The sequence below is a fragment of the Microtus pennsylvanicus genome, chromosome 2 (assembly GCF_037038515.1).
Source record: "Microtus pennsylvanicus isolate mMicPen1 chromosome 2, mMicPen1.hap1, whole genome shotgun sequence".
In the NCBI taxonomy this organism is placed as follows: domain Eukaryota; kingdom Metazoa; phylum Chordata; class Mammalia; order Rodentia; family Cricetidae; genus Microtus; species Microtus pennsylvanicus.
Window position 1 is genome coordinate 132,393,622 of NC_134580.1, and position 23,917 is coordinate 132,417,538.

General features: G+C 42.0%; 1 protein-coding gene across 5 annotated transcripts in view; it reads right to left on the reverse strand.

Moving 5' to 3' along the window:
- Samhd1 (SAM and HD domain containing deoxynucleoside triphosphate triphosphohydrolase 1) overlaps positions 1-23,917 on the reverse strand; it is a 40,733-nt gene that overhangs the window by 7,251 nt on the left and 9,565 nt on the right. For 4 of the 5 annotated variants that reach the window (XR_012909730.1, XR_012909731.1, XM_075962810.1 and 1 more), the window contains exons 5-13: positions 23,029-23,144; positions 21,792-21,862; positions 17,295-17,453; positions 15,608-15,708; positions 13,844-13,970; positions 12,010-12,101; positions 10,730-10,845; positions 4,974-5,113; positions 2,825-2,917 (exon numbers count right to left, since the gene is read on the reverse strand). Coding sequence is in view for 3 of the 5 variants with exons in the window: in XM_075962810.1 (XP_075818925.1) it covers positions 2,825-2,917; positions 4,974-5,113; positions 10,730-10,845; positions 12,010-12,101; positions 13,844-13,970; positions 15,608-15,708; positions 17,295-17,453; positions 21,792-21,862; positions 23,029-23,144 (1,015 nt within the window). In the remaining 2 variants the exon portion in view is untranslated. Of the gene's footprint in view, positions 1-2,824; positions 2,918-4,973; positions 5,114-10,729; positions 10,846-12,009; positions 12,102-13,843; positions 13,971-15,607; positions 15,709-17,294; positions 17,478-21,791; positions 21,863-23,028; positions 23,145-23,917 lie in introns of all 5 variants that reach the window. The other variant, XM_075962808.1, reaches the window with a different exon arrangement.

Consider the following 23,917-nt stretch of genomic DNA (forward strand, 5'->3'; position numbering starts at 1 on the left):
AAAGGTCTGACACTGCCTGATGCTTTAGCCACACTGGAATCCCTGACAGTCTTGGTGAGAATTTTGCTTTCAGGCTATGTGCACGTGTGCACGTGCTGGAGATTGAACTCAGGGCCTAGAGAATGGCAGGCAAGTGCTCTACCACTAAGCCAAATTCCCGGCTCTAGACGGCATAACATTTTAAAGTTCAGGTTTCAGATTTTGGATAAGGGAGAATTTAACCTTTAACTTATACCTAGAGAGAAACGTAAGAATCCAGAAGGTCTTTCTAGGAGTTTGCCCCTGAAGGAGAGGAAAGGGAGCAAGATTAAGTATAGGCTGGTGATTTCCTTCATAGGGGAGACTAACTGCTGCTAGCGGGCAAGTCTGTGGGCGGAAGGACAGATCTACAGAAGAGAGGAATATACACAGCAGGCTCCAGATCTGCGGTGCCAAGCGTGGTAGTCACTAGCCACGTGGTTTATTTTTAAATTTTTATTTATTAGGAAATTACCACTGTACCATCCAGTTCAGGTGACCCTCCTGACTATCTCGGTTTCTCTCGCATGTGGTCGATACTATATTAACCATCACATCCAGCAATAACTTAAAATTTAAATTAATTAACATAGAATTAAAAAAAAATCATTTCTTAGTCTTAGGAATCACATTTAAAATGGCAGCACAGGGCCGGACGGGGGTGGCACACGCCTTTAATCCCAGCACTCAGGAGGCAGAGGCAGGCGGATCTCTGTGAGTTCGCGGCCAGCCTGGTCTACAAAAGCTAGTTCCAGGACAGGCTCCAAAGCTACACAGAGAAACCCTGTCTCGAAAAACCAAAAATAATAAAATAAAATGAAATAAAATGGCAGTACAGATATAGACCTTTTTGTGATTGCAGGAGGTTCCACTGGGTAGTATTGTTCTACACACAGTAAAAGAGTACCTCCTCCTGAGTCTCTCTTGGTGTCCCCCCTCCCCCAAAGGCTTTCTCTGTGAAACAGTCCTGGCTGTCCTGGACTCACTGTGTATACCAGGCTGGCCTCAAACTCACAGAAATCCACCTGCCTCTGCCTCCCGAGACCTGAAATTAAAGGTGTGTGCCACCACCACCTGGACAAACCTCCTTTAAAAAAAAAACAAAAACAAAAACAGGGTCTCACACTATGTGAACAGGCTGGCCTTGAACTCACAGAGATCTGTCTGCCTCTGCCTCCCAAGTGCTAGGATTAAAGGCATGCATCACCACACCTGGCCTGGCTAAGTCTTTAATTAGGAAAAAGATTTCTCTAACTAAGGGAAGATGGGAGAAAACTGAAGTTTGAGAGAGTACCTATGCAATGGCCTGTAAGTATCTTTTATTTTTATTATCTGAACGCGGGGCCATGTTGGGCTATTCACTCAGGGTGAACACCTAAGATTGGTAAGTAGGGGTGAAGAGCTGAGTGGAGTAAAGATGGTTTGCTATGGAGTCTGGGAGAATTGTACCCAACCTGCTCGAAACTACAGAGGACCCAGCTAAAATTGGTGACCAGGAATTCCCAGTGCAGTGATGTCTCTAACAGGATTTGTGTAGCCAGCTATAGTTAGGGAGGAGGTTAGCATCAACACATCTAGGTTATCTGGACTCTTGCCAAACAGATGCAAAGGGTAAGGGGTTGACAGTAACTACAGAAATGGTGGAATTTTAGTAATAATGATTACAAAATCTAAGTTTGACTAAAAGAGAAACACAGGTAAGATAGGCTATAGCTATAAGAAAGTGAGGAGCCAATAGGAGATCCCGATGAGCTGAGTTAGGGTCAATGAAAAGAAAAGGTGAAGAGAAAAGGGCTTTGTGGACAGAAAACAAGACACCTCTGCTATTATCACATAATCTCAATATACTGGCAGAACATCACTAGGAAAATTTGAAAAGTGGTTGATGTTGATTTTCTACGACTACAGCTGATTCTCATCCTTCTGGCTTTCTGTGTCTCCAAGTTTGGGTTTTTTGCATATATATTTTTAAAATTAAGTGCATGAATGTGTGTTTGTGTGCGCGCGTGCGTGTGTGTGTGTGTGTGTGCGCGCGTGTGTGTGCACAGAAAGGAATAGCAGGAGGACATTGGATCCTAGAGCTGGAGTTACAGGTGGTTTTGAGTCACCTGACATGGGTGCTGGCAACTAACCTTCCTGGTCCTCTGGAAAAGCAGAAAGTTCTTAAATGCTGAGCCATCTCTTCAGCCTCTTTGCTGCTCTGTTTGTTTTGAAACAGGTTCTCACTATGTAGCATTGGCCAGCCTGGAGCTCACGGTATAGACCAGGCTGGCCTCAAATGTGTGTTTCTAATGCCTCTACTTCCTGAGTGCTGAGATTTCAGAAGTACATCACCACCTCCTACCCTCCAAGTTTTTTATGATGAGGGAAGGTTTTTTTGTTTTTGTTTTTAATTTTGTTTTGCTTTGTTTTTTGAGACTGGATCTCTATACACAGTTCTGGTTTTCCCAGAACTTACTAAGCAGACTAGGATGGCCTTGAACTCACAGATCTGCCTGCCTCTGCTTCCGGAGTGCTGGGACTAAAGGCTACCACCCTCAGAGGGAAGGCTTTTTGGCTTTTTTTGGGGGGGGGGGGATTTTTCAAGACAGGGTTTCTCCGTAGCTTTTTGGTTCCTGTCCTGGAACTAGCTCTTGTAGACCAGGCTGGCCTGGCCTCGAACTCACAGAGATCCGCCTGCCTCTGCCCCCCTCCCCCCCCCCCCCCCCCAGTGCTGGGATTAAAGGCGTGCGCCACCGCTGGCCGGGTTGGCTTTGTTTTAAACCAGAATTTTTCACTTAATCTTCTCTTGGGCTCACCAACTTACATCCACTATGAAATCTTCGGCCTTCAGTTGGACTTCCAGGTTCACAGGAGGTTTGGTGTTAATAATCTCTTGGGGAAGCTGTTTATACTCTTCCTAGAAGAGATGAGACTTCCCAGTTAGGACCCAGTTTGTCCTCACGTACTTGTGCCATGGTCATGTTCCTTCGACACCAATCAAAACAGAGATACCCCATTAAGAAAGCTCCACGCATGCGAGCCTGGAAACAAACTGGGCAGTTTTCATTAAAAACAAACACAAACAACCAGCACATTTTGGAAAGAATGTGGCATCCACCCACGCAGAGCTACTTCCTGCTGCTTTTGCAGTGTCTGGTGTTGCCAGAGGCCCCTGTGACATTATCTCGTATCTCACCAGTAAGCTGCATACAGACACAAGCTCATCTTTCCTAGTCCTTCTGTATTTTTGGCCCAATATAATACAAATAACACACAAAATCCATGGAGTTAATTGCTCTGATGCTGGTGAGGCTCCTGGGCAATGGCAGACTATTAGTACTTACATTTCTGGAGAGCCAAAAGTTAAAGGTCAATTTTTCTTTTACAGTTTTTTAAATAATTTGTTAATATATTGGTTTCTATATGCTCTTACATTTATATAAAATATTTACACATATTCCTTACAATTTGTACATATATTAAATGGTTGTATCATAAACACTGTTCTATGCAATTTTATAAAAGAAAAATCAAGTCGGGGAAAATTACTTATAAAACATTAGCAAAACCCCGTGATATCGAGGAACGAGAAGTTCTCCTATTCATGTTCATTGGATTTTCTCAGCTACTTATTTTGGCTTCCTTTATTGCTGTTGGCCCAGACTTCTCATCCTCTATAATAAGATCATCAGGTCAGAAAACAAAAGCAGTGGAACTGTGGAAGGGGACCTCCGTCTGCAGGGGCAGACGGGTGCTCTGTGCTGTCAGCCCGAGGCAGATCAGGAACCTCTGGAGGTGGGGACACAGCCACAGACTGTCAGCTCTGCTCTCCAGCAGCTCTGCTGCACAGCCTTCAAGCTGCCACCCATTTCAGTTCTTTAACTTTCCCATTTGATGGGAGGGGAGCAGGTGCTGAACTCCGGTTTCATCTTTTGAGAGAATACTGACCAGCCTGCTGCTCTAAAGCAGGAGGCCACCAGCACCTCCTCTACCAGCAGCCTCTCCCTCATCTGGCGGAGAGCTGGGAGATTGAAGGTGGAGGGTGGGTGCTCTCCTGGGCACAGGAGTCAGTGTGGAGAAATAGGGGTCCCTCCTCCTGATATTTTACATAGAATCATAATTTATAGATTACCCATGATCTTCCTGTTCTTACCCAATGTCAGATAATTAATACTAATTGCTTTCTTAAAAATATGAAATATGCCACAATAAAAAACATAGTTTTGTATATGTTTATAACTCTTTCAGTCCTTTGAGGTCCCTGTCTGCCTAGAGAAGTCTGCACTCTTTCACTGGTTTAGCTACAATTCAAGTGCTCACAGTAGGGGGAAGGCAGAGAGGATCCCTCAAGGTGCAAGGAGGGTAGGCCAGCACAGGTCCCATTTGGTAGGCAGAGTGGGTGAGTAGACCCCCACCTACCCACTGCTGTGCAGGGTCAGTTTTCCTGTGCTGCTCTTAAGGTCAGCACGATCTTTGCACTCCCTCCTCGTTCAAGAAAAGGCATGTTTTATACTCGAAGACCATGTCAGTCAGAGAAGTTCAAGGTCAGTTTTTGACTGCACTATGTCAAGCAGCCCTAACCATCATTGTTCAAGGGTCACCTAGAGATAAAACAGGTTCTCTGAGCAGGAGTGAAGCTCACACAGGTCTTATTTTGAGGGATTTCCCCTTACATTCATTGTCCAGTCTCGGATCTATCTCAAACTTGGGGTCCTGACTGAACGTGAGAGCAGATTTTTATTACAGTCGCTTAGACCTGCCTTTGAACCTTAACCCGACTGCTTTCACGAGCAATGCTTTTACTATCACCCAGCCTCAGTTTTTTCGTCTGGTAAGCAGGCCTAAGAATAGTGTGAAGATGAAATGAGAACACACAGGAAGCATGGCTACTGGGAAGAATAACAGCTTCTTCTTGAGGACAGAGACTGGGGTAACCCTGCAAGAACAGCAGGGTAGCTAATGATACAACTTACCTTTCTAATCTTGTGCTGACCGTTTGGCTGGGTCTCACCCAAATACTTGTATAGATCACGGCGTTCGATGTTCTTTAAAATATTTCGTGCCTCAGACAACCGTGTATCAGTAGAGTTTAAAATCTCCAGAAAAATGTTATCTGTCAATGTGATGAAATTTCATTCACATTAAAATGACAGTAGATTTAACCATTGTGGTCCTGAAATGGTCTTAATAAGGCAGAGTGTTGTGACTGTGTGTGTAGAAACGATGGCAGAGAGGGGAAAGGGGGAGCACAGAAGTGGAAGATCCTCCCGTGAGATGAACTGAGAGTGCAGCACAATGGATGGCCTGAGCTGGGGCACGCGGTACACAGATGAACTGAGAGTGCAGCACAATGGATGGCCTGAGCTGGGGCACGCGGTACACAGATGAACTGAGAGTGCAGCACAATGGATGGCCTGGGCTGGGGCACGCGGTACACAGATGAACTGAGAGTGCAGCACAATGGATGGCCTGGGCTGGGGCACGCGGTACACAGATGAACTGAGAGTGCAGCACAATGGATGGCCTGGGCTGGGGCACGCGGTACAGAGAGACTTACTTATTACTGTTGGGCTTTTATTTTTGTAATTGAGACAAGATTTTGCTAATTAGCTCTAGACAGCGTTAAACACTTACAAACAAAATTACGTCTGTGATCTACTTAAAACAGCTCAATGTTCGCCAGAAGGAGGTAGAGGGAAAGAATTGCTACGTGTTGATAACAGTTAAAGCTAAGTGACAAGTGCATGGAAGTTTGTAAGCTGACTTATTCAAAGGTTTTTATAATGTTTAAAATATTTTATTCTATGATGCTAACAGAAGGGGAAAAAAACCTTTCTTCTTTTGTCTTTTTTTTTCAATTTTCTTAAAAAACTTTCTAATTAAAATAGCCTTTAACCAAATTCATTATTATCATCTTTCCATAAAAAAAAACTCTATTTGTATACAATTTTCTTGCTTCTGTTTTTCTTTTTTTGAGAGGTTTCACTCTTAGGGTAGTTTGAGCTTCCTATATATCTCAGGTTGGTCTTAACATTGTGGCAATCCCCGGCTTCATCCTCCTGAGTGTAGCCACTGCATCTGGCTGTGTGTATAAGATTCTTTTGATGAAGGGAATGGGAGGAGGTGAGGGAGTAGGAACTGGGATTGGTATGTAAAATAAAAAGATAGTTTGTTTTCTTTTCTTAGAATTATTTAAAACTTAGAACTTGAGGCCAGCCTGGTCTGCAGTTCCAGGTCAGGCTCCAAAAGTTACACAGGAAAAACAAAACAAAACAAAACAAAACAAAACAAAACAAAACAAAACAAAACAAAAACTAACCTAGAATAACCCCTCTCATCTTCCAGGATGCTGGCCTTTAGAACAGATCAGGGAGCCATGGTGGATGCCCTACATCTGTTCAATCTGATCAGATGTAATGATCCTCAGATTTCTCTATTATAAATTTTTTGGGGGGTGTGGTGCTGTGGACTGGACCCAGGCCTCACCCCCACTCCTCTTCACCATCAGGCCTTAAATTAACAGCCTACTGGGTTTGAGACTGTATGCTAACCAAGAATCTTTCAGTCACTGATACGCAGTTATAAAGGCTTAAATATAAAAAAAATGCTTTGGGACAAATTATTAGGATATGTAAATACAAATTACTGGGACATATAAATATAAACCACAAAGGTCTAAAGATGATAAGGCAAATAATGTAAAAAATTATTATAAAACAATAAAACATGCTTCAGGCTTTCTTCCCTTTCTATGATATTGTTATATCAAGATTCCTAAAGTTCAAAGTTTAACATTAATATAATTCTAATAAACTGACAAAATAATGACTGCTTGCTGTTCAGCCAGACTTGACGATCTATATTCCAGGTGGTCATTTCTTAAGTATAGACTAGGAATGCTTCTGATTGACTTATATACATCCAATCTTCTGAACAAATAAAAATAAATATATTGCTTTTAAATAAAATTATTTTTAAGTTTCTATTTCTATTATGACTCTGAAAGTGAGTCTCCTTGCCTCTTCTACAACACGGATTTCAATACAGACTACAAATAATAATAATAACAATAACATAGCTGATTGACATTTTTGTCTCTTAGAAAAAGTTCTTATAAGCCTCATGAGATCAGCTTGGATCCACTGACATCATTCCTGGTCAACATAAACTCAAATAGGTATTACTTGTCAACAGTTAGCTTTCCATTTGAAAAAAAAAAATGGGGGGGGGGGCTGGAGAGATGGCTCAGTGGTTAAGAGCACTGGCTGCTCTTCCAGAAGTCCTGAGTTCGATTCCCAGCAACCACATGGTGGCTGACAACCATCTGTAATGAGATCTGGCACCTCCTCTGGCGTGCAGGCATACATGGAGGCAGAATGTTGTATACTTAATAAATAAATAAATAAATCTAAAAAAAAAATTGGGTAGGGGGGACTTTCCCTCTCTCCCCGGCCTGGAATACCCTTCTCTAATCTGCTAAAACTGTATATTTAAAAATTCCAAATATACACCTAAGAGAAAAAGTTTCTTCTTTAAAACTCCTAAACTTCATTTTCTGCCATTGATACATATTTGTTCCAGCAAAATAATAATTATTTAAAAGATTACAGATAGCTTGGCCATCTCACTGCAGCCCTGCGTCCTGACTGCCAGCTCACTCCCCAGAGGGTTCCGCCACACTCTCCTGACTCTCTGTCAGCACAGACGGATACAATCGCTGCCTGCAGGGACAACAAATGAAACAGCCTGCTCTGCCCAGGTTTTCAGGGTGTTCCAGTCTTCAAGACCCCCAGCTTCGCCTTCAGGCCAGCAGGCCGCAGCCATGAGTGATTTCCACAGTCCTGTGTCACTCATCCCTTTTCCTAGTGGACTCTACAGCCCAGGGGCTGGACCACCTTTAAAAATCTATCTGTTATTATAATTAGTGATCCTAGAGAAGCTAAATAAGGAGAACCCAAAGAAAAACATATAGGCAATTAGTGATCCTAGAGAAGCTAAATAAGGAGAACCCAAAGAAAAACATATAGGCATCCTCCTGAATATTAACCTTCAGCAAGCGATGAAAGGAGACAGAGACAGAGACCCAAATTGGAGCACAGCACTGAAATCTCAAGGTCCAAATCAGGAGCAGAAAGAGAGAGAGCACGAGCATGGAACTCAGGACCGCGAGGGGTGCACCCACACATTGAGACAATGGGGATGTTCTATTGGGAACTCACCAAGGCCAGCTGGCCTGGGTCTGGAAAAGCCTGGGATAAAACCGGACTCTCTGAACATAGCGGACAATGAGGACTACTGAGAACTCAAGAACAATGGCAATGGGTTTCTGATCCTACTGCACGCACTGGCTTTGTGGGAGCCTAGGCAGTTTGGATGCTCAACTTACTAGACCTGGATGGAGGTGGGGGTTCCTTGGACTTCCCACAGGACAGGGAACCCTGATTGCTTTTCGGGCTGGGGGGGAGACTTAATTGGGGGAGGGGGAGGGAAATGGGAGGCGGTGGCGGGGAAGAGACGGAAATCTTTAATAAATAAATAAATTAAAAAAAAAATCTATCTGTTATTGCTGTATAAATTCTGCCCATGATCCTGCAACGTATGTGCTATCAGACAATCTCCTATTGTACGTCTGACAACTGTTCTGTTGGGAAAATCTTGCCATGTATACTTTGAGACAAATTGGTACTTCCCTTTCATAGCCAAAATGGCTTGTTATGCCTTGATTACAAATTTGACTTATTAAAAAAATTAAATAAAAAAAAATTTGACTTATTAGGTCAACTTTAGCTGCAGCCTTGGTACCAAAGATGCATACCGCTAATCCAGGTAAACCTTTTATCTAACAATGCTTCATCAAAATGCAGATTAATCAAATTATACATTTAATCAAAGGCTAATAGAGCAAACTAACTTTCTAAATTCAATCTTTTCTTTTTGATAACTCAAAATCATAACATTTAGATATGCCTAACCACATCATGTCATCCCATTATAGATTCCTATATTATTCCTCTTCTTTACCATAGAGCAGAGATATTCCAAAATCATATACAACTACACTTACAAGATGGTTCAACTAATTCTCAGCTTACCATCAATATATATTATTAATTATAGATTATTGATTATAAATATTATTGTCGATTATAAATAGATTGTTAATATAAATGTTGACTAAATACTGGCATTAATTATTGATTACTAATTTCAGTATCATTACTTATTATTCTTCCAGTCATCTTCAGACTTTTTATTTATCCACTTTACTTGCTGCCCTAAGATTGACTTACTTGATTCTCTTTTTAAACAGAAAAGGCTGAGATGCCAGGAGTGTTTTTCATGAGCTTTTGTGGGCCATGACGCAATTACGGCTTATAGCAATTGATAATTCAGATGTCAATCCACCCAAGAAATTCCTCAGATGGAGGAACCCTGCCCAGCAAAGCCAGCAGGGCCACTGACTCTGACAAGTGTTGCTTTCATCTATAATTCGCTTGTACAGTAACAGCTATGATGTCTCCCCATTACCATGCATTGTCATGTAATGTGTACATGTGATCTCATGATTACATCTCAATCTTATGGGCACACATCTTGGACGGTCAAAAGCATGACTACTCTCTACACTATGTCCTCCACATTACGGTGAGAAACTTAGAGGCCTGCTCTCTATCTCTAGCCTTACTGACAGAGCAAGCTGGCCAGACACGCGTCCTTCTGGACAGAACACAGACGGAACTAGCACAGATATTACTTATGAACTTGCAGGTATCTGGCCTTGTATGACCTAAGCCTTCAGGGGATTTATGATGAATTAGGGTGGTATTGCAGGTGTCTCTCCTTGTTTTATCTTAGTCCTTCAAGAGACTAATAGCACCTAGCTGACTAACCATGTCCAGATATTATGAATCACACTTAAAATAATGCATGTATTCTTTGCCTTTTCCTTAGATTTCTCAATGGCTTAGTTTTCTCCCTTTGTAGCCTGTGGCAGCCCCTTTAAGAGACAGCCTTGCAGCTGTGGTTAGCTACAAACTAACTGTTAAATTTTGCTACATATCTTCAAAGAATGCCTGTGTCCCTGAGAATTTTCCAGATAGTTTTTTTTTATTACTAGCAAGTTGCTAATGAATGGATATATATACATGCTTGGGAATTGGTTATGGCAGAAGAGTAGACTAAGAATATAGAGAAAGAAATCAAACTGTAGAAGAAATAGCTTGAGAAGAAATAAGATGGAGAAGAAGAAAAAAGAATGTAGAGGGGGCTGGAGAGATGGCTCAGTGGTTAAGAGCATTGCCTGCTCTTCCAAAGGTCCTGAGTTCAATTCCCAGCAACCAAATGATGGCTCACAACCATCTGGAATGAGGTCTGGTGCCCTCTTCTGGCCTACAGACAATACACACAGACAGAATATTGCATACATAATAAATAAATATTTAAAAAAAAAAAGAGTTCCCTGGTAGAACTTTAAAAAAAAAAAAGGTTTTCAGTACTCAGTGATGACAAGGTTTGGCTTTTTTTTTAAGTATTAATCAAGTTGTCTTAAGTAACAATGAGTACACAAGAGGTACTGTGCCTCATTTAAGTGTTACCTCCACACTATACCTACTTTAAGAATGATTTTTTTTTTAATTTCACACATGCATGTACTCCTTTCTCATGTCTTCTCTATCCCCGCAAGGGCAGCTGACATCTGACATGGACATGTGTGTCCCCGAGTTCTTACCTGTCAGCTTAGTGAAGGCTTCCATGTCATCAATGGCTGTAGAAATACGGCGCTTCTCCTTATTAGTCCCTATAATCTCCACGTAGGGGTCTGCTTTGATGAAGGCCTCTTTGATCCTAAAGATCATGTAACACACAATGACATTTGAAAATTTACTTTATACCTTGCTCAAAAAGATCTTTCTAGTTTAAGAAAACAAAATCTTGAGGTATAATGCTCAAAGACAGCTGTTTATTGATATCCTTGTAATGACATGATGACCTGTGAGCTGCATGCCTACTATGCTCCAGGCACTACGGCGGAGCTTTACAGACCTCATTTAGTTCTTCCAATAATACATATATTCAGCTCCAAATTTATAGAAGCAGAAGTAACATGACTTTTCTTTAAACAAGCTCAGAAGAAGCAATCAAGCTTTGAACCAAAGCCTCTCTGACTCTAAACTGGAAACAAAATTACTTTAGCTCTTTCCTTCTCTCAGAGACAAGGTCTCATGTAGCTCAGGCTAGCTCCAAAGCTGCTACATACATAAGGCTGACTTTGAACTGCCTCTCCTCCCCAGTGCTGGCCTCACAGACATGTGCTCTCATATTCAGCTTTACAACTCCTTCCTTGTTTGTTTGTTTTGCTTTGTGATGGGTTTTCTACACAGCTCTGGCTGTCCTGTAACTCACTGGAACCAAATGTGGTGGTTCATGCCTGTGATCCCAGCACTTGGGAGGCTGAAGCCAGAGAATCATGAATTTGAGGCCAAAGAGGGCTATATAGTAAATTCCAGACCTGCCAGGGATATAAGTATGAGATCCTGTCTTAAAAACAAAAAAAGGAAACTCCTGATGGGGTCTCTGAGACATGTAGAGACTGTGCACTTTTTGGCTATAGTTCTGACTAAAACAGGGAAAAAGATAAAATTCTTATTTGCTACTCACTTTGAAAAACATTTGGCAGGATAAAGGCAGAAATTAGAATAAATATTAATTTTGTTGTTAACTTAGAATGTCGTCAGCTATTCATGACTCACTACCTCTATGAATAATAACTGTATGTAACTTTCTGCACGGGGACTCTGAGCCATTCTGGCAGCATCTTCATGCCTAGCCTAGGCCAGCTCCTCTTTCTCCATCTACCCCATCATCACATCCATTTTCCTCCTCCTACATTTACTGTATGCCAGTCTTCTTTTAAGGAAGCCGTTTTAGATTGCACAGATTGATCTGGGAATGCTAACATGGCGAAGTATGATGTAAACTTCTATAATGCGGTAACACTGACATTCTTACATTATATCGATGAGGTTGCTGATTTTATGTTGATAAGCTCTGCGATGTAAGCTGTTGCGTGTGTAGAACATGTCATACAGATTTCCAACCTCCTGCAAGGGAACAGAATGGTAATGCAGGATCAGATTGTGTTCTCTGTTGGAGACAGGCTCTCACTATGTAGCCTTGGGTACCCTAGAACTCATTCTGTAGATCAGGCTGGCCTTGAACTCAGACATCCACCTGCCTCTGCCTCCTGAATGCTGGGACTAAAGGGCCAGCATACATAAAGACTCTCCTATAGCATAATTCTATACTACTTTTTAAGTTGTATGAGTATCATTGTGGTAATTTGAAAGAAAATGCCCCCCCCCCCAAAGGGAGCGGTACTTTAGGAGGCGTGGCTTTCCTGGAGAAAGTGTGGTCTTGTTGGAGGAAGTGTATCACTGTGTGGGTGGGCTTTGAGGTCTCAAGCCATGCCCAGTGTCACACTTGGTTTCTTGATGCCTACAAGATGTAGGACTCTCAGCTACCTCTCCAGTACTATGCCTGCCTGCAAGCCACCATGTCCCACCACGATGATAATGGACTGAACCTCTGAATCTGTAAGTGAGCCACCATAAGTAAAGGTTTTCCTTGATAAGAGTTGCCACGGTCATGGTGCCTCTTCATAGCAATAAAAACCCTAACTAAGACATCATCTAGTAAGGACCTAATTTCCAATTTTCTTACTTATTTAGCCCATCTCTTTAATGTGCCTCACTTTGCTCACTTGTTGAATAGCAAAGTATGGCTTGTCCCACCAAAACTCACATCAACGTTCAGTCCCTAAAGCAATGGTGGTGAGAGAGGCAGGACCTTTAAGAAGTTATCAGGACTCCGATCTCAAGAGATGACTAGGTCAGTTTGTGGGAACAGGCTGTTATAAAGTCAGTCTGGCACAGCCAATAGAGTGGAAAAAACCCTTAGAACACTTAACAAATTCCAAGCATTAGGAAGGGTTTGAAGGAGCTAGGCAGTTGTGGTGCATGCCTTTAATCCCAGTAATCAGGAGGCAAAGGCAGGCGGATCTCTGTGAGTTCGAGGCTAGACTGGCCTACAGAGCGAGTTCCAGGACAGCCTCCAAAGCTACACAGAAACCCTGTCTCAAAAAATCAAAAAAGAGAAGGGTTTGAAGGGCTAGAGAGATGGCTTAGCAGTTAAGAGTCTGCTACTCTTACAGAGGACCTGAGTCTGGCTCCTAGCATCCATGTTGGACATATCAAGTACCTGTAACTCCAGCACCAGAGGATGTGATGCCTTCTTCTGGCCTCTGGGGGAAGCTATCTTATGTGCCTGTACCCACACACAGACACATGTGCATGATTAAAATTAATAATTTTTTTTTAAGGATGAGTTTGTGGAGCTACAGAGACATCACCAGTTAAAAGAATGTTTGTTGCACAACCATGAGGACCTGGGTTCGAATCCCAATCCCAGCATCTATGTAATAAGCTGGGTGTGGTCTCCTGTGCACCTGCAACCCCAGTGCTGGGTGAGACAGGAATAGGAGGATGACTAATAAAAAACATGAGTACAAAGTGTAGGGAACCTTGACATAAAAGGATAAGGCAGACAGTGATGGAGGGCAGCCTCTGCATGCGTTCACATAGGCATGCACAGCAAGCACACACATAATCCAAATATGTACATGTACATACACAATCTAAAAAAAAAAATCAAAAGAGAGAGAAGGAAGGAAGGAGGAAATGAAAGAAAAGAAAGATGGCTTCTGGATCTTTTCAAATTGCTAAGTGATTATTTCCAGATAATAATCTGGAAAGCTGCATCCTTATTTTCTGAGGATGGGACTTACCTTTTCCCTAGTACAGATGTGCTTCATCTTATAGCCACCTTGATTGTCTTCCACTTCACAGACACGGGAAAACATAACATAGCGCTTGTAATCAAAATTATTTTTGATTCCAAGATGGTGACAGTCCCTAGAAAGTTCCAAAGCAGAGATACAAAACATTTCAACAGGGAAACTGTGCCTTAAATACAAACAGTACACTTCTTTTCTTTCTTTTCAATTCTGAGCCAGGCTTTGGATCTACCAGCTTGCAGAAGGCTGGTTGGGGACTCAAGAATACACCGAAGGACACAGAGAGGTGTGACTGGCTGGCAGAGTCAGCGAGAGATTCCCTGGAAGAACGTGACTATCGAATGGAAACCTGGAGAGCTAGCACCAGGTGCACTGTGTAGACACTGGATTATGAATTGTACAAGATAACAGTAACAAGGCAGTGAAGAAGCAGCTAGGGAATTTTGAATTCTGACCATATATTAAGTAATACCTTAGCCAGGAGTAACGGCACACATCTTTAATCCCAGCACTCAGGAGGCTGAGGCAGGAGGATCTCTGAATGTTTTTAGTTTTAACAGAGACACTTTATTTACAGAGCCACATAGAAATATTTCATGATGAGATCCTATGTTGCCTGAGATTTGCTTTAAAATAATGTGAAATCACCCAGGAGACAGAAGCAGGCAATCTCCATGAGCTTGATGTCAGATTGGTCTACACAGTGAGACACTGTCTCAAACTAGCATTAAAATAATTTGGAGGGTAGAATGATCAAAATAAGATTAGTCATGGGAGGCAGAGTGTGATGGTGCACGCCTTTAATCCCAGCACATGGAAGGCAGAGGCAGGCAGATTAAACCTGGACATGTTCTAATTTGGTTTGATTGGAATTATTGTGTCGGTGGAGAGGTTGGCCATTCAAAGAAAAATACTTAACACACAGCAACTTGAGGTATGAGCACCTGGAAGGTCCTTATGCTGTTCTCACTTATGACTAAAATCCTTCATTACGTTTAAGAACAAAGGGGGCTGGAGAGATGGCTCAGTGGTTAAGAGCATTGCCTCGTCTTCCAAAGGTCCTGAGTTCAATTCCCAGCAACCACATGGTGGCTCACAACCATCTGTAATGAGGTCTGGTGCCCTCTTCTGGCCTGCAGGCATACACACAGACAGAATATTGTATACATAATAAATAAATAAATAAGAAAAGAAATGAAAGCCGGGCGGTGGTGGCGCACGCCTTTAATCCCAGCACTCGGGAGGCAGAGGCAGGTGGATCTCTGTGAGTTCGAGACCAGCCTGGTCTACAAGAGCTAGTTCCAGGACAGGCTCCAAAACCACAGAGAAACCCTGTCTCGAAAAACCAAAAAAAAAAAAAAAAAAAAAAAAAAAAAAAAAGAAAAGAAATGAAATCTAAATCTGGCAGATGGATGTGTTCCATTTAAAAAAAAAAAAAGCCTTGATTGTGAAGAAGTAAACAGAGAGAAAAAGGGAATTTTCCCCACTTCAAAATGAGACTGTCTTCTACCTCGACCCAGCTAACCAGAGCCCAACAGGACCTAGAAGAGTAAGCGATGGTGATGCAAGACGAGGCAGGAAGGAACCCAGAACATTCAGAACGAGGGAAGGCTGTTTCGCTTCTGCCGCAGCGGCCACGAAACTAATGATACAGCCATGCTAGGACTGTGGTGCCCAACTTCTGATTAGCTGGGTAGGCCCTTACGCTACATCTGTACAAAGATTTCAGCAACGTGGAAAATGTCCAGTGCATACCTGGCGAAATAATCCCATTTGTCCACATCGATGCCATTCCTTTTGTTAGCCACTATCTCATAGAGGAAGCTCTTCTTGACAGGACGTCCTTTATAGGGCCACTGGAAAACAAGAGAGTCTCATGGAGGTTTTAGGTAGACGCAGACCTATTTATAAGCAAGGCAACCCTATCGACATGCAAATTACAAACAAGACAGTGAAGTCAGAAGGCTAACCTTTCTTTCTCCTCCGCAAGTCTGCTGAAGTAGGAAGGGAAAAGAAATGCTGAAGTAAGTATATGTTATCCTATTAATACAAAGTCTTCCATCTGGGGATGTTGCTCTGTGGTACAGTGCATGCATGTGTGACCACCTGGGCTTGACTGCCGGCACCACAAAAATAAATGAATAAATAAAAGTCTATAAATAGCTGGTGGGATGGCTTAGCAAGTAAAGGCTTTTGCTGCCAACCTGAGTTCTGTCCCTAGGACCTACAAGGTGAAAAGAGAGAAATGACTCCCGCAGATTGTCCTGTGACTTCCACATGTACACTGTGGTCCACAGGCAGCTGTATGTGTGCACACGCGAGCCTATGTATGTGCTTGTGTGTGTACATATACAGAGAGACCAGAGGTCAATTTTGAATGTCTTCTTCTGCCTCTCAGTGATGAGGTTACAAGCCTGTGCCCAGTCACGCTTTTTGTTTGTCTGTTCTGTTGAGACAGGGTTTCTCTGTGTAATAGTCCTGGCTGTCCTGGAAGTTACTTTGTAGACCAGGCTGGCCTCAAACTCACCGAGATGTGCTTGCCTCTGCCTCCCAAGTGCTGGGATTAAAGGCTTGTGCCACCACTGCCAGGAGCTTTTTTTTTCAATTGTTGTCGTGTGCTGTGGAACACTCTTTGTGCACTGTAAATATGTATTACTCTCATTGGTGAATAAAGAGCTGACTGGCCGATAGCTGGGCAAGAAGAGAGGGATATCCTAGTCTGGAATAGCCAGACTAGAAGGATGCTGGGAAGAAGGGCAGAGAAGCAGGAGATGAACAGACTGTGGTGAAAGAAGGTATCACCACAGGGCAGAGGGTAGATAAGCAATATGGGTTAATTTAAGTTGTAGGAGCTAGTTAGTAACCATCATAAGCTATCGACCGAGCATTATAACAACTAATAGTAACGTGACTTGGGAACTGGCTGGTTGGAAAGAAAAGTCCGCCTACAGCTGTGCTGTTTTGCTTGAGATAGAGTCCTCCTATAGAAAGCTGGCTGGCCTGGAATTCTCTATGTAGACCAGGTTGCCTCTGTCCCCCCGGAGTGCTGGAATTAAAGGTGTGCACTACTCAGCTTGCCTTTTTATGTGGGCTCTGGTATCTGAACTCAGGCACTCATCCTCGCATAGCGAGTACTCTTCCCTGCTGCGTCATCTCTCCAGCCCAGGCACAGACTTTTACATTTTGATCCTCCTGCTTCTGCATCCCAAGTACTGACGTTGCAGACATAAACTATCATTTGGGGGAAATAATGTCTAAAGAACTCAAGATGAGGGGGAAAATACATTTTTGCTTTTGTTTTTGCATTAGAAGGCAGATGTATATAACTTACATTCTGATATTTAGCACCCCTCCAATAGCCAAATGTGTAGCTCTGACAGAATCAAGGACAGACTAAATGGAAAGTGACCATTGGCTCTGATTAACAAGAATAAACACTCACCAAAGAGTCTTTGATTGGTGTCCTTTGATCTGGTCCACAAATTTGTTCCTTGATAAAGGGAATATCTTCTTCAGGGATGAGACCATAGTTTCTCATGATAGGTTCGAGGTTATTAGAAGTAACCAGATGATCAAACATGTCAACTGAGCCTTGTTCATGCTGTGAAAGTGAATACAACACAGCCTGTTACAGATGCTCTAATTAAACAGATTATTCTGGATTCTAGGTAACCTCAGATGAAGTCTCGCCAAGTGTCGATTACTGAGTTTGCAACTACATTGTTACAACTTTTAAGTTAGTAGATTTTTGTCAATATTTATTTGTCTAGAAAACATTTTCAGTTGGTGGATTTTTTTTTTTTTTTGAGATGGTCTCACTATATAGTTCTGATGGCCAGGAACTTGCTATGTAGACCAGGTTGGCCTGTCTCTGCTCTGCTCCCTGGGTCCTTGGATTAAAGTCGTGCCCCACCATGCCCAGTCACAAAGCAACTTTTATCAGCTTCTGAAATGGGCACACAAAGGGATGGGCTTCACTGAGGCATCTTCACAGATACTTTATCTTATTGAGCCTCTTCCCCAAAGCCATGTTTCTTATTTCATAAATAAATACAACAAAAATATTTTATGAAATATAACTATTACCAAGAAGGATATTACCAGATGATATAGGCAGAATGAAAATCACTTTAAAATTTAGGGTTTTTTTTTTTTTCAAACACAGAAGAACATTTGAAGTTAAGAGCTGTTGATTGATATTTCCACAACATTGCCAGTAAAATTATGTGTCTCCCAGTTCTGGTGTCAAGATCTGACTTAAATTCTCAAATCAGTCACCTGGTTGCTCATGTCTCTGTTCATCCATTCACAGTCACTATAAAGAGCAACTGACCCCTGGAGATACCAGTCCTATCATATGTCTTATCAAAACTGATTAAAAATGAAAATGAACCTGGAATGATCCTATAACTATTATGAATTGACTCAAGATATATTAATTACAAACACATAAATAATAACTTTGTTACCTTGATTATGTGTTGTCTGTTTTGAGTAAGGTCTCCTTATATCACCTACACTGACCTGAACTCACTAAATAGCCTGGACTGGCCTGGAATTTGCGCTTGTCTCCTCGGGGCCTCAGGAATAATTATAGTAGAATGCTGGCTAACACTCATAAATCCACATAAACAATCATTGTTCTAAGTACAAAACCCTATTATACAATAATAATAACTAAATGAAACATGGGGCTCAGAGGTTAGGAAAACATGCTGTCCAAGAAGAGGACTGGGTTTGCTTCTCAACACCAGCACAGTGGCTCACAACCATCCCAAACTGCGGTTCAAAGGGATCCAATGTCCCCTCTCACCTCGGGTACTAGGCATGTATGTGATGCGCATACACGCGCGCACACACACATACACACAGGCAATGATCACATGTAAAATAATAATAATTAAAAAAAGAAAACTGTGAAATAGAATCTAGGAAGATTGATCATATATGGGAAATTTTTAAATGTCGACATCTTAGATCTGTAAAAAAAGGATTAACTATTAATCAATAAACCGCTATCCATTAGGCTGGGGCTATCACTTAGTGGTAGAGTACTTGCTTAGTATGCTTGACAACCTTAGTACAACTCCCCAAACTGCAGAAAAGTAAAACAAAACAAGTATCTCTACAAATAAAGGAAGGATATTATATTTGTATATAAGAATTAATTCCAGGGGGCTGGAGAGATGGCTCAAGTGGTTAAGAGCATTGCCTGCTCTTCCAAAGGTCCTGAGTTCAATTCCCAGCAACCACATGGTGGCTCACAACCATCTGTAAAGAGGTCTGGCGCCCTCTTCTGGCCTTCAGGCATACACATATAATATTGTATACATAATAAATAAATAAATATTTAAAAAAAAAAGAATTAATTCCATATGAGCTAAAATATTTTTAAAATATTTATTTATTATGTATACTGTCTGTGTGTATGCCTGCAGGCCAGAAGAGGGCACCAGACCCCATTACAGATGGTTGTGAGCCACCATGTGGTTGCTGGGAATTGAACTCACAACCTTTGGAAGAGCAGGCAATGCTCTTAACCTCTGAGCCATCTCTCCAGCCCCTGAGCTAAAGTATTAAATGAAAAAGGCAAAAATATTTTTAAAGGCTTAGTGGTATAGCACTTACCTAGCATGTATAAGCATGTGTGCGCACACACACACAAACACAGAGCACCATACACATGCAGAGTGCACACATACATAGCACATATACAAAGAGACACACACAGCATACACACAAATAGCACACCCACACAACACATACATACCACACACATATAACACAGAGACTCACACACAGCACACATACATACATACCACATGCACATAGCACACAAACAGCACACACACACACAGATTCACACACAGCATACGCAAACACAGCACATACATAGCACGCACACACACACACACACACACACACACACACACACACACACACACACACAGAGTAATGGTTGAGTAGCTCCTAGATCCTATTAGATCAATCCTGCTGGAAACAAAAAAAAATTATACTCTGGACAACTAACTTCATGACCGTATTGGCCAATGGCCAAAAGCAAGCAGATGTTAAACGAAAGTCAACAGCAGGATGAGAGGGCAAAGATCTAGCTTCCAATTTTATGGTCTTCATCCGGGGAGCAGGCCACACAGCACTAAAACTGATGGGAAACTATGCAATTTACTGATTTAAAGGAGACTAGAAAACGTCTTTCTCAAAAGGCACTGTTAAAAAAATAAGTGGCAGGTGGATCTCTGTGAGTTCAAGGCCAGCCTAGTCTAAGCAAGTTCCAGGAAGGACAGCCAAAGCTGTTACACAGAGAAACCCTGTCTGGGGGTGGGGGGAGGTGGCAAGTCAAACACTAAGAGAAAATATTTCTAAAACATATAAAACAATACACGCATACATAAATTCTTATAAATCAATACTAAGTGGGCAAACAATAAAACTCTTGCACGTGTGTGCCTATGGAGACGAGATGATAACCTCAGCTATCATTTCTCAGGAGTTGTCCCTGTTGGCCTCGAACTCTCCAAGTAGGCCAGGCTGGCTGGGCAGTAAACCCCAGGAACCTGACAGTGCCTCCCTACCACCAAGACCACAGACACACACACACACTCCACACTTGTCGGCTCTGGGGACCAAACTCAGGTGTTCAGCACCATACACACTGAGCTATCTCCCAGGATCAAAATCTGCCCCACCTCACCTTACTGCAGTGTTGGGATCAGGCCTAAACTCAGCCGCTTGGCATGTGATCTCCCAGGAAGCAGCCTCCTAGCCCACTAGGTACACACACACACACACACACACACACAGAATGTATAAAACCATGTGGTGCCAACAACAGGAAATCACACTTGCAACAGATTAGAGAATACAAGTGAAACTGAGATACCAAGTCTAAGAAAAGACAGACTAATCTATGTTCAAGAAAATCAGAAGTGATGGAGGACTGATTTTAAAAGAACATGGAGGAAGGGCTGGGCTGTGGCAATGGCACAGACTTAGTGTGTGCAGGGCTGTGGGTTTGAGCCTCAGCACTACAGAAAAAAAGGCAAGGCACAGGGAACTCCCCAAATGATGAAAACGTTCGACAGTCTGACTGCATGTGTTCATTTGTCAGACTCCTGCCGGCCTCGTACAATTAAAGCCAGGAGAGACAGCACACGCCTTTAATCCCAGCTCTAGGGAAACAGAAGCAGGCAATCTCAGTTTCAAGACCCTGTCTCAAAACAAAAACAAAATCAGTAACAATGATGTAAAAAATATATTAAAAAAAGGAAAGGGAGAGAAAAAAATGGTTTGACATATAAGGAGCTTTCGGCTTAAGTTAATGTGCTTTTCTCCTCCAGCTGTTAGAAATACGGTGTGGTAGAAACCGAGAGGTCAACTCATTTCTCAAAAACTGATCCAAAATGCACAGTTTCATCACCTGCAAACGGGGGCGGGGGTCATTTAAAGCTAGAAATGAGGGTGTAGCATGCTCTCAGCTTTTGGGAGAGTGAGGCAGGACAGCGTTCAAAGTCATTCTCATCTACCTAGGAAAACTCTGTATTAAAAATACAGGTTCGTTTACCAAAAATAATGATACTTAACTTCATGGCTATACCAAAATAAAAGCTGAAGTTGGACTTTAAAAACAATCTGTGCAGCAATGCAACAGAATAGAAAAGAACATTGCCCTGACAGCTGAGGAAGCGGTCTCTAGGGTGGGTTTCAAGCCCCTTTCTCCGCAGACTACTGCAAACGAAGCAGACAAATGTGAATGGAAGCACCTGCACACTGCTCCAGGGAAGGATGCTAGAACCCAGAGAGGAACCTTGCACACTGCTCCAGGGAAGGATGCTAGAACCCAGAGAGGAAAGACAGGCAATGCAAGTGGACAACCAGATAAATTCTATTTCTATTGACTATGGAACAGACGAATACATACCTTCCAATTTCTATCTGGGCGAGCAACTGGCATAAATCTTCCATCAAACATATGAGAAAATGGCCCATGACCTAAAAACAAAAGCAGACTTCAAATAAGAAAATTATTTGTAAATTGGTAAAAACTGAATTCTTAAAAAAAATTTTTTAGTTTACTTCAAATACAGACACTGTTAATCTATAAATTAATAATAAGAAAAAAAGAACAAATCTGCCTTTCCAATTTTCCAAAACAACAGAATAAGATGCAAAACCATATTGGAAAGCCAACCCTCTTTAGGTCAGTCTCCAGTTTTGTATTTGCTACCAGGAATGCTAGGAGTTTTTGTAAAAAAACAAAAAGCAAAAAACAAACAAACAAACAAACAAAAAAAAACCCCAAAAATAAAGAAACAAGGTTTATTGATTTAGGACTTGGATTGCAGCTCTGTTGGGAGAGCCAGGGCCTAGCATGCACAGCTCCTAGGTTTGCATCCACTCAAAAAGCATACAAGAACCAACTACCCTCTAGGAAGGATCTCTGAGCCCACTGAAAGGTAGGACTCTGCTCCCTCAGTGTCTGTCCATGGAGACACAAGTACACACTCCCTTCTGTAACTAAAGAGGTCAGAGCAGCCACTTTTTTTTTTTAATGAAAAGGATGATACTCTTCTACCTGGATTTAAATGGCCTAAGACCTCCTGTGAGTAAGGGAAGAAAAAGTATTTCTTAAAGCTGTTCTAGTTGTGAGAAGGGATGGATTTATAATGACTAAAGGAAAAAGCAATTTTAGTCAATGAGAATGAGAGAAAATTCAGGTTCCTATTATCCTAAAGACAGAGCAAGAAAACTCACTGTCGGAAAGCCCCTTCAGCCAGTGCAGAGGCTCATGCTTGTAATCTCAGCACTTGGGCGGAAGCAGGAGTATTGCCATGAGTTTGAGGCTAGCCCAGGCTAAATATAGTGAGTTCTAGGACAGTTTGGGTTACAGAGCAAGAACCCTGTCTCATGAATACATAAATAAATTAATAATAAATAAATAATACCTTTCATGTGACATAGCAAAGAGGCTTAACATGGAAAATTCACAAGTAATAACAATGTTTCGTCCTTATCAATAATATTAGGAACCACAGAATGCTGTGATTAGCGAAAAATTAAAATACTTGTACATCTCCTTTGGTTAGACGGAGTTCTGAATGTGAAGCAGAGGTGAGACAGTAGGATCTTACACGAAGTGAGGGCTTCTGTGAGCTTACCGAGGTCGTGGCAGAGCCCAGCAATCTGAACACAAAGCATATCTCGCTCACTGATCTGCAACTCCGGCTGTTTTTCAGCCAGTGCTCGAACGACGTAGCCTGCTAGGTACCCAACCCTGCAGAGAAAAAGATCAAAAGTCCCACTTTGGTTTAAAAGATGAACCTTTAGAACTTGAAACTTTGAGTTCTGAGAGTTGGCTCTCTGATGTTCCAACAAAGACTGAAGATAAGTGCTTAGCAGGGCCGAGGATGTGGTTTTGTAGAACACTTGACTAGCATGTACAAGACCCTGGGTCTAATCCCCAGCAAGGCAAACAAAAATAAGATAAATAAATGGCCTAATAACAAGCATTAAATGTACTTTCAGCACTTCTCCCCTGAACTCAGCTCTAGGAAGGTAGACAACCTGTTTGTGGCTTGGAAAGTTCTAACGAGGGTTCAATAAACAGTGTTTATAATCTGAGCATACGTACATTTTATCTTGACTACTGGACTTGAACACAGTGACACACACCTGGAACTCTGGTATTTGGGAGGCTGAGGATTAGGAGTTTGAGGCCAGCCTAGGCTGTAAAATGAAACCCTGAAGGAAACAAAAGGAAGCAAGAGGAGCTGCAGGGGTGCAATTGGTTAGCACGCAGTACGTCTATGACAAAAGGAAGCAAGTGAGAAAGAAAAAAGCTTGCATAAATGAAAATCCACAAAGCAAATAAAAAAGCAAATACTTAATTCCCAATTGAACTCTGCCCACTTCTCCCAGCTCTACACACAGAATGGAAAAGTATAAACCAGAGACAACCCTCCCAGAGCTTATAAGCATTTCTCTAACTCATATATTCCTGACACAGTTACTTTGTTTAAAAGGGTCAATCTATAATAAAACTAAACA